The 14,782-nt window shown below is 45.8% G+C and overlaps 1 protein-coding gene across 1 annotated transcript in view; it reads left to right on the plus strand.

Moving 5' to 3' along the window:
• PTPRF (protein tyrosine phosphatase receptor type F) overlaps positions 1–14,782 on the plus strand; it is a 139,160-nt gene that overhangs the window by 82,247 nt on the left and 42,131 nt on the right. Inside the window, exon 4 of the mRNA XM_056532436.1 lies at positions 6,858–7,046. Within this exon, the coding sequence (XP_056388411.1) occupies positions 6,858–7,046 (189 nt within the window). The remainder of the gene's footprint in view (positions 1–6,857; positions 7,047–14,782) is intronic.

The raw sequence follows: 14,782 nt of genomic DNA on the forward strand, positions 1-14,782 counted from the left end.
CGGACATCCATTATCATCATCTCTTTACGTTGTGTAAGACGAAATAACAATTTCAGTGATGACATTTTTATCACTGACTTGCTTTAATGTAGCAATGATTACCTGGTGGATCTTAAAGCGTAACTCCAACCTCAGGTGACTTATCAGGAGGAGCAGCGCTATTTCTGTCCATTATATAATTTTTTTTTAACTAGTTTTCCCTATGCAGGCTCCTGCTTCACTATATATCTATTGCACACACAGAAGCAGCAGCAGCATGGAGGACATTATAGAGCAGTACTGGACAGTGTAAGCTGTGAATCCAGCACTGGCTGAGATATATCACTTAGCTTCTCTGTGTGTCACTCCACCTCTCTTACTATGCACCCCCCTTCCTTCTTCATAGACTTCTATGGGCAGCTGTAACCTGATTCTTCAGTGAATTGGTCCACCTGAACCCCCTCCCTTCTCCATAGACTTCTATGGGCAGCTGTAACCTGATTCATCAGTGAGATGGTCCACCTGAAGGTAAACATTATGAGGGTTTTTTTCTTTTAGAATAAAAGGGGTTATCCAGGAATAGAAAAACACAGCTAATTTCTTTCAAAAACAGTTCCACGTCTGTCCCCAGGTTGGGTGTGGTATTACAACTTGGCTCCATTCACTTCAATGGAACTGAGCTGCAGATCCACACCCAACCTGGAGACAGACAGGGAAGCGTTTTTAGTAGCTCTATTTTTCTATTCCTGGATAACCCCTTTAATGATATCTTTAGCAGAAAGGAGGAGGAGAAAGAGACATTCGCAGTTACTTTTTTGATTTATGAAGATTGCTGAAAGATTACTGAATAGTTTTTTACCTTGTTACCTCTTGGGCGGCTGTCATAAGGATCTGTATTTACACGCAGTGATTTTAGTTACTATAGATCGTCTATGGTTTTAGCTTTTGTGTATTTATCAGTGTAGAGAAGATGCAGTCTTCTCTCTAAGTTCCCAGTCCACATTAGATGCAGCCGCCTGATATCCTGAGCAGATACAGAAGTTTCTTAGATCTCAGTATTTGCTCCGGAGTGTTGGACACATATGGCCTTTTACCGTCTGTTTTCTGGACCCTCTTACCCTTTTTCTTCCTGTATAATTCTATCCCAGTCCTCTCCATCCATCTCCCCGTGTTCTGCCTGTCTATGAGCTGCAGCCTGATCTCCCCTCTAAACACTGATCAATGGCGAAGCTTCACTAATAAGCGGCGGTGTCGGAAGTAGCAGCCCTTTCTTTCTCGGTTTCAATCGATTGTAGACTGGGGCAATTCTCGGCTTCTCTTGAAGTTTGGCAGCGGTTTAACCCCTCACAGTCAGGAGGCAAGAAAGAAATGGAAGCTTTTTGATAATGATTGTGGAAACCTCCAGGTATAAATGACTGCACCGTAATGGACGACCACACATGAGCGCAGTCACCACGTCCATCTTCTGATCTGATTAACAAGGAAGAGTAGATACTTCCCTGTGCCCATTATATTATATACCTTCAGTGCGTATAATTCCTATACTGTTAGCAATTCACTGATAGTAAATTTGGATTGTAAGCATCAATGGCAACAGGGAGCAATTAAGTGATGACAAGCTCTGTACAGCGCTACAGAATATGTTGGCGCTATGTAAATAAAGGAATTATTATATTATTATGCTACATTTCAGCCTCCTTCTAGTTCGGGTCTCTTTGACAGAATCCTATTGTGATATCCAGTTACTAATGATTTATATTTTTCACCTAATGGAAATCCTAAGTTCCCTGTGCCCACAGGAGCTTACAATCTACAGTGTGTGCTACCACCAGCTATGGATTGTAAATGTATCTCAGGTCGGATACATAATCTCTTCTCAAACAAATGATGTATTTGAGGATTACACTTGGCTGCTGGGATGTAGGGGACGGCCATGGGATCCTGTGCGGCAGACAGTGCAAATTCATTGTTTACTCAAGAGGCGCCGCAGCAGTTACGGCATCGTCTGACCACCTGGGAACATGACGCTGAGTCAGAAGAGCGTCTCGCCCTCGGATTACCTGCCGCAGCTTATTACAGTGATCCCTCAATTTACAATGGCCTCAAAATACAATAGTTTCAACATACAATGGTATTTTCTGGTCCATTGTAACTATAAACCAGACACAACATACAATGTATAGACAGTCCAGATCTGCGAAACATGTCAATGGCCGGAAGAACTGACCAATCAGAATGGACATTTTACTAGTAAAACCCCTGTATTACTAAAGTGCGTGCACTAATTGGCTGTCTGGTAGCGCCCCCTACAGTACAGGGAGGTATTACATGTTCTGTACTACTCTTCACCTGTACCAGGGTTAGCGGCTCCTTTGGACACCAGGTGAGTGCGGCTCCATTACTTTTTTAGGACACTGTGTTCTGTACAGGACCCTGATGAAGCTCCTGTCCTCTACATAGACAGTGATTACATCTCCCAGCAGATCTTTCTTACTTTTATATATAAGTATTTGCTTTATCTATATTAGTTATCTACTTATTTTTCTTTAACCCTCACTTTTTGGATGACATTTTGGTGGATTCAGCACCAATTACCAGGTTTCCACAGAGTTATGGTCTCAACATACAATAGACATACAATGGTCGTCCTGGAACCTATTAATATTGTAACTTTAGGGACCACTGTATTTGTTTTCCTCTATATGCCAAATAGACGACGCGTCATTACATTGTGGACGGTTCTTTACTAGTGATATCTGTCACTGTTGAGGTCAGATGGGGAACATGAAGTCATTACCCAACTTTATCGGACACATACCATTCAGGACTGTAGAGAAGTTGGGTCTGCATTACCATATCACCATTTAGTTCTGCGTAAAACATTGAGTAACTTTGATTCATCTTTGATGCCACCCGCTTGTGCTTTTTCCACACATGCCAATATCCAGTGCCCAAAACTGAACACATTGTTGCGCAATGTATGATAAATTTGGCAAATTTTTCAGTTCACTTTTTAAGTAGAATGAGATTTGTGCAAAAATGCTACAAATAATAAAAAGCTTATCCAGAATTTAAAAAAAAACTGAGCTGATTCATTCCAAACAGCGCCGCCCCTGTCCTCTGGTTGTGTTTGGTACGCTAAGTTGTAATACCACACACAACCTGGGTACAAGGGTGGTGCTGTTTTTTGGAAGAAATTAGTTCAGTTTTTTCTAATCCTGAATAATCTAAGGCTGTGTTGTACAGCTGGAGGTACACTGGTTGAGAAACACTGGTCTGCAGCTGTCTAGGTTAGCTAAGAGTTGTAGTTTTGCAACAGCTGGAGGCACACTGGTTGGAAAACACTGCTATACTGATTTGTAAATTTGGATTGTGAGTACCAATGGGGACAGGGACCGATTTAACCGACGTCATGATCTGTACGGCGCTTCAGAATATGTTGGCGGTATATAAATAAAGGAAATATTTCATTATCATGGCGTAATTATAATCGCTGCTATCAGCCCAAACACTTGTCTATAGAAGCCGCCGGCCTCCGTTTGAGTTGCAGGTGCGTTCGATCGGTCACGCCGCCTCCTGTTCATCAACCTGTGTTTGCGCCGGGATAAATCAATAGGACGGGTCAGCGGTGCATTAATTACTCCGGAGCTGTCTTTCTCTACTCTTTAAAAAGGGAAAACGAGCTGCTTAAGATTAATTACCTCCTCGCAGACGATGGCGGGATTGGCCCCGGAGCCTGCTGGCCGCGGCTCGTCCGTATGTCAGTGGAGCCGCCGGCCGGGCTAATCGCTGGATAACAGATTTGTTGCTGCTCACACTGTGAGGACGACGCGGAGGCGTGCGGGGCACGCGCTCATGGACGCTGCTGATCAGATGGCAGGCGGCAAAAGGGTCTGGCACGAAATTGTCACCTTCTGTGACGTAACGCTGTGATCATGGGGGGCAGAGAGATCCTATACTTCCGGTCACTTATACCTTTGATAAATTCTACTACTTAAAGTGGCTGATAACATAGAGCAATAGAGTGTTCGTCTATCCGATGATACAGATTTAATGTAATACCCACTATAACGCAATGTCACCCAAACCTGTGGCTTACCAACTGTTGCAGAACTATAAGTCCCAGCATGCCCTAACAGCCTTTGGTGCATCCCACCAATGCATCCTATTTCCCAGCCTATTGGCTCTCCAAACTACGACTCCCAGCATGCTCTGACTGCCGTGAGGGGAGAAAACCTCTATATCACTGTACCCCAAAACTACAATTCCCAGAATGTCCTGACAGCCTGCACTATGGCAGTGTTTCCCACTGGAGTGATTAACTACAACTCCCATCATACTCTGACAGCCTTCAACTAAGGCATCCTCTAAATAGCTGTATCTCCAGCTTTTGCAAAACTACAACCCCCAGCATGCCCGGACAGCCAAAGGCTGTCCGGGCATGGTGGGAGTTGTAGTTTTGCAACAGCTGGAGGCACACAGCTGGAGGCAAATGTTTCCCGAATCATGGCTCTTCAGCTGTTGCAAAACTACGACTCCCAGCATTCCCTGATAGCCTGCACTAACAGCGGTGTTCCCACAAGAGTAGGCATGTTATCAGGACATGCTGGGAGTTGTAGTATAGCAATAGCTGGAGAGCCATTGATTAGATAACACATACATAGAGGATGCCTTAGGTTATGCTGGGAGTTGTTGTTTTGCAGCAGCTGGAGAACCACAGCTCAGTTAATGCCTCAAAGAGCAACAAGTGGCCCAGAAGTTAATGTTGGACTACAAGTCAAAGAATACCTCTGCCTCTCTGAGTCCTTAGATCACTGCACAACTGCACCTGGAATTCAGGACTCTAAAAAAGCTGAGTGACAACCCCATTGTTACTCCGCTATAAACAAGTACCGCTGTATACAATTCCAGGACTGTGCTGTGGTGTCAGTAATCTGATGGCGTTGCGCTCTCGCCTAATTACTGTGCGTTCTGTTCTCAGTATTGACCCCCGCTCCGTATTGCCGCTCTGAGTCACCGGGTTCCGGGACATTCTGCAGCTTTACCGGCCTCTCTCCACCTTGAGAGGATGGAGGGTCTTTTGTTTTTAAGACCCGGCGGGTGGTCAGTCGCTTACCAATCGCAGCCCGCCCACGCCTCCCCACAACATTCACCGTTAATTGGGGGGAAGGAATCCTGCCTCCTGATTTTTATTTATTTACCTGTCTCCCAGGCCGCCGGCTTTTTAATTTCTGAATAGTTGCTGAAAGTTATGGCTGTGTCTCAGCGACTAAATGTGTATTTATAGCCGCTCCCTCACCGGGCCTTTGTTTTACGTGCGCTAGGACAGCGGCTTTGCATATCACCGGCTCAGCTGCGCCTTTCAGCTCTTTTGTGCCTTGCAGTGTATTCAAATTAAGTCAGAGAATGCCTCGTAATGAACACAAAGTTCAGCGCCTCCTACTGTGGCTGCCATGCCTCGTATGCCGGCCTCTCCTGGAGGGGATAACCCGCACCATTGTTCTCTGACGGGGAGAAACCACATCTAATATATGAGACGGAAGCACGACGTCTCAAGGCAAATCCAATAAACGTCTCTGCCCTGGCCCACTATAACTTATAGGTCATCGATATACCCAATAATAATAATATGATTATTAACTGTCGTATTGGTGATTATGCTTCAGTGCAGTCATCTTATGTGGCTATTAAGTTATATGGACCTTGAAGCCAAACTGAACCTGTCCTCTGCAACTCCTTCATAAGTCAGACAATTGGGTACTGCCATGGGTCTCCTTCCGGCCCCACACTGAGAATCTTTGGAGAAGACATTTAATATATTGTGGTATAATAATTGCTGAGGGGTGACCACTCTAAGAGTTTCACTTTAAAGTAAGTGACTTCATGGAGGCAGTGATGTCATCCGTCCCAGGGTGATGTCATCCTCTATCCTCCCATACACCTTCAATAGCTGCCAGCCAAAAGCTTTTCCTCCTAACATCCCCAAACACATGCAGACACGGCTGTGCAGTGCGCTCATGTATGTTCAATTGGGAGAGGGGTATAAGCTGCTGTCAGACACCACTGTCCTCTCTAGACTTCTCTAAGTGGGGACTTATGAAGAGAATCTGGAACTGAAGTTATTAAAGTCTGATCTTTCTAATTTCATTAGGACTGGCTGATTATCTCATGTGTATTATGGACCTCTGAACTCTTACCTTCTACCGGGTGAGATTTGGGGGCCCCCATACACATGAAATAGCCAGTGGGTTCCACCATAGTTTCTCTAATGTGTATGAGGTTCTTTAGCTGCGTATGTGTGTTTCCAACTTGGCCCCTGTATTTTTATTTTCCAGTATGTTTATACGTATATACCTTCCGCTATGTTAATGTCTGGAGTTTTGCCGCTGACCTATTCCTCTCCCCCCTTTATAAAGATTGTACTTGTTACTATAACGGCAGTAAATTATTCAGTCCTGAGGGTGTTTGTACTAATGTGTAAATAGAACTCTGGAACGCATGACGGGTCTTTTCCTCATAAATCTTCGAGGAATAAGGTCATCTCTTTGTTGCTGCAGGAACCGTACGATGCAGCGAATCTCAGAGAAGAGGAAGTTCTCTCCCTGCATGATGATGCTATACAGAACACATTTTTGTGTTTTAATAGATTTAGTAAATTTTGGGTTCTGGTGATAGAGTATTGGGGGGGGGGGGGGGGGGTTGTATGACTCCTTCTGCCGGTCTGTGGGAAATCATAGAGCTGATGATTGATGCCTTCATGTCATATATATAAATGTTATATTTTAGAGCAGAGCTGTGATTGCCAATAATCATTGCTGTAAATTATTATCGGAGGATGACGACAATTCTCTAACCCTGTGGACCTTTCTTTTTTGCAGAGGAGCAGCTGCCTCATGGGTTCCCCGTCATTGACATGGGACCGCAACTCAAGGTGGTGGAGAGGACACGGGTAGCCACCATGCTATGTGCCGCCAGCGGAAACCCAGATCCGGAGATCTCCTGGTATAAGGACTTCCTTCCCGTCGACACGGCCACCAGTAATGGAAGGATTAAGCAGCTCCGCTCAGGTACGATGTCTGCCCTGTCCAATAATAAATGCTCTGGACATTTTATTTCTGTGAAGAAAGAACGCGGGGTGAAAATAATGTTGGTTTTGAGTTGCAGTAAACATTATGCGAATTTCTTCTAGTAGACAACTGGAGTATATTAAGGGTTATGGACACCTTTGCACTATATATTTTTTTTAATGCCCCTCATCCCAACCACCAGGCTCTCTCTCCCCTCCCCCCCATTCTACACTTATAAACATTTTTTAACTGAACTGAAATTGATATTGCAGAGTGAAAGTTGCATTAGTTTTTAACTAAAAGTTAACCACTAACATATGTACAAAAATGTCAGTGTTGTCTATAGCCTATAAAGGGGTTCTCCAGTGCTTAGACATCTTATCCCCTATCCAAAGGATAAGTGATAAGATGCCTGATTGTGGAAGTCCCGCCGCTGGGGACCCCCGGGTTCTTGCACGCGGCACCCAGTTTGTAATCAGTCCCCGGAGCGTGTTCGCTCCAGGTCTGATTACCGACGACTACAGGGCCGCGGCGTGTGAGGTCACGCCTCCGCCCCATGTGACGTCACGCTCCGCCCCTCAATGCAAGCCTATGGGAGGGGGCGTGACAGCTATCACGCCGCCTCCCGTAGGCTTGCATTGAGGGGCGGAGCGTGATGTCACACGGGGGCGGAGGCGTGACGTCACACGCTGTCGGCCCTGTGTTCGTCGGTAATCAGACCCGCTCCAGGGAATGATTACAAACGGGGTGCCACGTGCAAGATCCCTGGGGTCCCCAGCGGCGGGATTCCCGCGATCAGGCATCTTATCCCCTATCCTTTGGATAGAGGATAAGATGTCTAAGCACTGGAGAACCCCTTTAAAGTGAACCTGTCAGTAGGTAATAGACAGGGCAGTAAATAATGCTAGATAGGCTAGATAAGGCTGATCGTTACGATTCTGGGCATACCTTTTATTATTATTATTTCAACAGACCTTTTTATGGTTAAGATTTAAGCCTTTTTGTAATTAAGCAAATTAAGGCTCAAGTGTCCAGGGGGCATTCCTCAGCGCAGTAAGAGTCCAGGTAAATCCAGCCCATGTTCTCTATCTAGTCACAGAGTAGGCGGATGCAAGCAGGTTGTGTGCGGGGGCGGTGATAAAGAAGATATGGACTAGGCTTTTCATGGGACACGCCTCCTGGGCACTTCAGCCTCATTTGCATAATAACAAAAAGGCTTGTATGTTGACAATGGAATGGGCTATTGTAATAAAATAAAAAAACGTATGCCCAAAATTGTAATGACTAGCCCTACCTAGTGTTGGGCTTATTTATTTATCTCCATAACCGGATGTGTGAGGTGGGGGTGCGTGCGGGTAAAAGCAGCTGGTTTCAATAACAGTAGTTTTCCAGTCAGTTGTAAAACTACAACTCCTAGCATGCCCGGACAGCCAACGGCTGTCCGGGCATGCTGAGAGTTGTAGTTTTGTAGTAGGTGGAGGCATGATGTTTGGGAAACACTGCTTTAGACTTTTATTAAAGCCACTGGAAAGCACCCGCACGCGCCAGCGCCTCACGCGTCAGGTTATTATCTTATCCGTCAGCGCGATGTCTATTACTTCCCGCACTCGTGTAATCCACGGTCGGCCCAGGCTGCTCTTCTCTCTATTTGACAAACTTTGTTATTGGTAAAGTCTATGTAATTACTGAACTGACTCTGACGACTCGTAGATTGAGGCTGCGCCCTCGACACTCGCTGGAGGAGAGGGGGGGGACTAATTACAATTATCAGTCCCGCGCTTATGGAAAACGGCAGTGACCTTTCAGCTTCCCCCTCCCGCAAACAGGTTGTAATCTTGCAATGTTTTGCGCGCAAAGAAAATATCACCCGTGTTAATTACTTTTAACGGCATTATGTGGCAGGACATGAATGTGGGGAAGAAAGGGTAACAGTATCATTAGAATCTGTTATATCAACACAATCGTTAAAGCTGTGAAGGAGATGGACGAGCCTGTGCCGCCAGTGAGTGCCACCGCCCCAGGTCACCACTGAGTCCCAGACTTAGAAGCACTCATGATACAACCGCCATGATGGGACAATTTTTGTACAAATTTTTTTTTAAGTCCCTTTTAAATCCACACGTCAATGGTTATAAAGAGAACGACGGTCTAGCGTTATTCTTGCACCATTTTCCTTTTATTATGATAAAACTGCTAAATAAAGGGTCCGAGCTCCGCGTCTTCAGCAGGTGAACAGCTTGGTGAAGGCTTTTTCGCTCCTCACACATCTCCCACATGCTCTACGTCTGGTGCATATTTACTGCCTAACACTACATACTTAGCGCACAGATGTCATACACTGAGATCCTGACATCCCCAGGAGCAAAACTCAGTTTCGGAGTCAGTAACCGGTGATGTTATAGAAGTGAAAACGTTCTCAAGTTACATTTAACTTTTGTCAGAAAAGTTTGGTGCTGTGCAGAGGGAGGCAGTATTATAGTAGTTATATTCTTGTATATAGGAGGCAGTATTATAGTAGTTATATTCTTGTATATAGGAGCAGTATTATAGTAGTTATATTCTTGTATATAGGAGCAGTATTATAGTAGTTATATTCTTGTATATGTTACGCCTAGCGCTCCGGGTCCCCGCTCCTCCCCGGAGCGCTCACGGCGTCTTTCTCCCTGCAGCGCCCCGGTCAGTCCCGCTGACCGGGAGCGCTGCAATGTCATGGCCGTTGGGGATGCGATTCGCACAGCGGGACGCGCCCGCTCGCGAATCGCATCCCAGGTCACTTACCCGTTCCCGTCCCCTGCTGTCATGTGCTGGCGCGCGCGGCTCCGCTCTCTAGGGCGCGCGCGCGCCAGCTCTCTGAGACTTAAAGGGCCAGTGCACCAATGATTGGTGCCTGGCCCAATTAGCTTAATTGGCTTCCACCTGCTCCCTGCCTTTATCTGACCTCCTCCCATGCACTCCCTTGCCGGATCTTGTTGCCTTGTGCCAGTGAAAGCGTTTAGTGTGTCCAAAGCCTGTGTACCTGAACTTCTGCTACCCATCCTGACTACGAACCTTGCCGCCTGCCCCCGACCTTCTGCTACGTCTGACCTTGCCTCTGCCTAGTCCTTCTGTCCCACGCCTTCTCAGCAGTCAGCGAGGTAGAGCCGTTGCTAGTGGATACGACCTGGTTGCTACTGCCGCAGCAAGACCATCCCGCTTTGCGGCGGGCTCTGGTGAAAACCAGTAGCCTCTTAGAACCGGTCCACTAGCACGGTCCACGCCAATCCCTCGCTGACACAGAGGATCCACTACCTGGAAGCCGAATCGTGACAGTAGATCCGGCCATGGATCCCGCTGAGGTGCCGCTGCCAAGTCTCGCTGATCTTCCCACGGTGGTCGCTCAGCAATCGCAGCAGATTGCCCAACAAGGACAGCAGCTGTCGCAGTTGACCGCCATGTTACAGCAACTTCTGCCTCTGCTACAGCAGCAACCATCTCCTCCGCCAGCTCCTGCACCTCCTCCGCAGCGAGTGGCCGCTCCTAACCTCCGCTTGTCCCTGCCGGACAAATTTGATGGGGACTCTAAACTCTGCCGTGGATTTTTGTCTCAGTGTTCCCTGCATATGGAGATGTTGTCGGACTTGTTTCCTTCAGAACGGTCTAAGGTGGCGTTCGTAGTAAGCCTTCTTTCAGGAAAGGCCTTGTCTTGGGCCACACCGCTCTGGGACCGCAATGATCCTGCCACAGCCACAGTCCAGGCCTTCTTCGCTGAACTCCGGAGTGTCTTCGAGGAGCCAGCCCGAGCTTCTTCTGCCGAGACTGCCCTGTTGAACCTGGTCCAGGGTAATTCTTCCGTTGGCGAGTACGCCATACAATTCCGTACTTTTGCTTCTGAACTATCCTGGAATAATGAGGCTCTCTGCGCGACCTTTAAAAAAGGCCTATCCAGTCGCATCAAGGATGTGCTGGCCGCACGAGAGATTCCTGCCAACCTCCAAGAACTCATCCATTTGGCTACCCGCATTGACATGCGTTTTTCTGAGCGACACCAAGAGCTCCGCCAGGAAAAAGACTTAGATCTCTGGGCACCTCTCCCACAGCATCCTTTGCAGTCTTCGCCTGGGCCTCCCGCCGAGGAGGCCATGCAAGTGGATCGGTCTCGCCTGACCCAGGAAGAGAGGAATCGCCGTAGAGAAGAAAATCTCTGTCTTTACTGTGCCAGTACCGAGCATTTCTTGGTGGATTGCCCTATCCGTCCTCCACGCCTGGGAAACGCACGCACGCACCCAGCTCACGTGGGTGTGGCGTCTCTTGGTTCCAAGTCTGCTCCTCCACGTCTCACGGTACCCGTGCGGATTTCTTCTTCAGCCAACTCCTCCCTCTCAGCCGTGGCCTGCTTGGACTCCGGTGCCTCTGGAAATTTTATTTTGGAGTCGTTTGTTAATAAATTCAGCATCCCGGTGACCCGTCTCGTCAAGCCGCTCTACATTTCCGCGGTCAACGGAGCCAGATTGGACTGCACCGTGCGTTACCGCACAGAGCCCCTCCTCATGTCTATTGGACCCCACCTTGAGAGGATTGAGTTCTTCATTCTCCCCAACTGTACCTCTGAGGTCCTCCTCGGTCTGCCTTGGCTCCGGCTTCATTCCCCCACCATTGATTGGACCACCGGGGAGATCAGGAACTGGGACTCTGCCTGCCACAGGAAGTGCCTCTCCCCCCCTCCCAGTCCCGTCAGGCAAGCCTCTGTGCCTCCCCATGGCCCCCGTCCTGGTGTCACACTGCCCCGTGCCAGGCCTCGCCCTCTGCCCTCCCTCCCCATCCCCACTCCTGCTGTACTGCCTGCCGTTGAGGAAACCCTCCATTCTTTCCCGGTGTCCTCATCCCAGGGGAGGCAGTTACCGGACAAAGAGAAGGGGAGACCTAAGGGGGGGGGGTACTGTTACGCCTAGCGCTCCGGGTCCCCGCTCCTCCCCGGAGCGCTCACGGCGTCTTTCTCCCTGCAGCGCCCCGGTCAGTCCCGCTGACCGGGAGCGCTGCACTGTCATGGCCGTTGGGGATGCGATTCGCACAGCGGGACGCGCCCGCTCGCGAATCGCATCCCAGGTCACTTACCCGTCCCGGTCCCCTGCTGTCATGTGCTGGCGCGCGCGGCTCCGCTCTCTAGGGCGCGCGCGCGCCAGCTCTCTGAGACTTAAAGGGCCAGTGCACCAATGATTGGTGCCTGGCCCAATTAGCTTAATTGGCTTCCACCTGCTCCCTGCCTTTATCTGACCTCCTCCCATGCACTCCCTTGCCGGATCTTGTTGCCTTGTGCCAGTGAAAGCGTTTAGTGTGTCCAAAGCCTGTGTACCTGAACTTCTGCTACCCATCCTGACTACGAACCTTGCCGCCTGCCCCCGACCTTCTGCTACGTCTGACCTTGCCTCTGCCTAGTCCTTCTGTCCCACGCCTTCTCAGCAGTCAGCGAGGTAGAGCCGTTGCTAGTGGATACGACCTGGTTGCTACTGCCGCAGCAAGACCATCCCGCTTTGCGGCGGGCTCTGGTGAAAACCAGTAGCCTCTTAGAACCGGTCCACTAGCACGGTCCACGCCAATCCCTCGCTGACACAGAGGATCCACTACCTGGAAGCCGAATCGTGACAGTATATAGGAGGCAGTATTATAGAAGTTATATTCTTGTATACAGGAGCAGTATTATAGTAGTTATATTCTTGTATATAGGGGGCAGTATTATAGTAGTTATATTCTTGTATATAGGAGCAGTATTATAGTAGTTATATTCTTGTATATAGGAGGCAGCATTATAGTAGTTATATTCTTGGATATAGGAGCAGTATTATAGTAGTTATATTCTTGGATAATAGAGCAGTATTATAGTAGTTATATTCTTGTATATTGGAGCAGTATTATAGTAGTTATATTCTTGTATATAGGGGCAGTATTATAGTAGTTATATTCTTGTATATAGGAGGCAGTATTATAGTAGTTATATTCTTGTATATAGGAACAGTATTATAGTAGTTATATTCTTGTATATAGGAGGCAGTATTATAGTAGTTATATTCTTGTATATAGGAGCAGTATTATAGTAGTTATATTCTTGTATATAGGGGCAGTATTATAGTAGTTATATTCTTGTATATAGGAGCAGTATTATAGTAGTTATATGCTTGTATATAGGAGCAGTATTATAGTAGTTATATTCTTGTATATAGGAGCAGTATTATAGTAGTTATATTCTTGTATATAGGAGCAGTATTATAGTAGTTATATTCTTGTATATAGGAGCAGTATTATAGTAGTTATATTCTTGTATATAGGAGGAAGTATTATAGTAGTTATATTCTTGTATATAGGAGGCAGTATTATAGTAGTTATATTCTTGTATATAGGAGCAGTATTATAGTAGTTATATTCTTGTATATAGGAGCAGTATTATAGTAGTTATATTCCTTTATATAGGAGCAGTATTATAGTAGTTATAGTCTTGTATATAGGAGCAGTATTATAGTGTTATATTCTTGTATATAGGAGCAGTATTATAGTAGTTCTATTCTTGTATATAGGAGCAGTATTATAGTAGTTATATTCTTGTATATAGGGGGCAGTATTATAGTAGTTCTATTCTTGTATATAGGAGCAGTATTATAGTAGTTATATTCTTGTATATAGGAGAAGTATTATAGTAGTTATATTCTTGTATATAGAAGCAGTATTATAGTAGTTATATTCTTGTATATAGGAACAGTATTATAGTAGTTATATTCTTGTATATAGGAGGCAGTATTATAGTAGTTATATTCTTGTATATAGGAGGCAGTATTATAGTAGTTATATTCTTGTATATAGGAACAGTATTATAGTAGTTATATTCTTGTATATAGGAGGCAGTATTATAGTAATTATATTCTTGTATATAGGAGGCAGTATTATAGTAGATATATTCTTGTATATAGGAGCAGTGTTATAGTAGTTATATTCTAGTATATAGGAGGCAGTATTATAGTAGTTATATTCTTGTATATAGGAGCAGTATTATAGTAGTTATATTCTTGTATATAGGAGGCAGTATTATAGTAGTTATATTCTTGTATATAGGAGGCAGTATTATAGTAGTTATATTCTTGTATATAGGAGCAGTATTATAGTAGTTATATTCTTCATACGAGACATAAATATAGTGCTAGTCATGTAGTTTACATTCAGATTACAGAGTACTTGGTTTTTAAGAGAAGTGCCATGTAACATTTTCCTTGTGAATAGACGTGACGTCCTTATATATTAATCCTAAGAATGGACTGATTGTACTTGTGCGCAGACAGAATTCTTGCCCCATACAATGGTGTTTGGGTTCTTGTAATAGAACACAGGTTATTAACAGGTTGATTTTCCTGAAAGAGTATGGTAATAATTCCGCCTGGTTATACTGCACTTGACTCCATTCAGTGTTCTCTTTTTTGTGTATCTTTGCAATAAGCTTGTTGAGTTCCACTATCACTGAACAAAGGCCTTGGAAACAACAACAAAGGATTGAGTAGGGAACACCAGGTGCTATAGATGCATAAAATGTCTCTTAACAGCACTAAAAACTACATAATGGTGAGAAATACTGATAATAGACTTAGTATGACCGGTTAATGTATCATATCAAGAGCAATGAGATCAGAAGGATTCAGAGAGTATGTTCGGCCTTAGTCAGAGAACAGCACTGACTATAGGAGACATGAGGATGTGACCTGACTTCTAATATGTTTGAA

The sequence above is a fragment of the Hyla sarda genome, chromosome 7 (assembly GCF_029499605.1).
Source record: "Hyla sarda isolate aHylSar1 chromosome 7, aHylSar1.hap1, whole genome shotgun sequence".
In the NCBI taxonomy this organism is placed as follows: Eukaryota; Metazoa; Chordata; class Amphibia; order Anura; family Hylidae; genus Hyla; species Hyla sarda.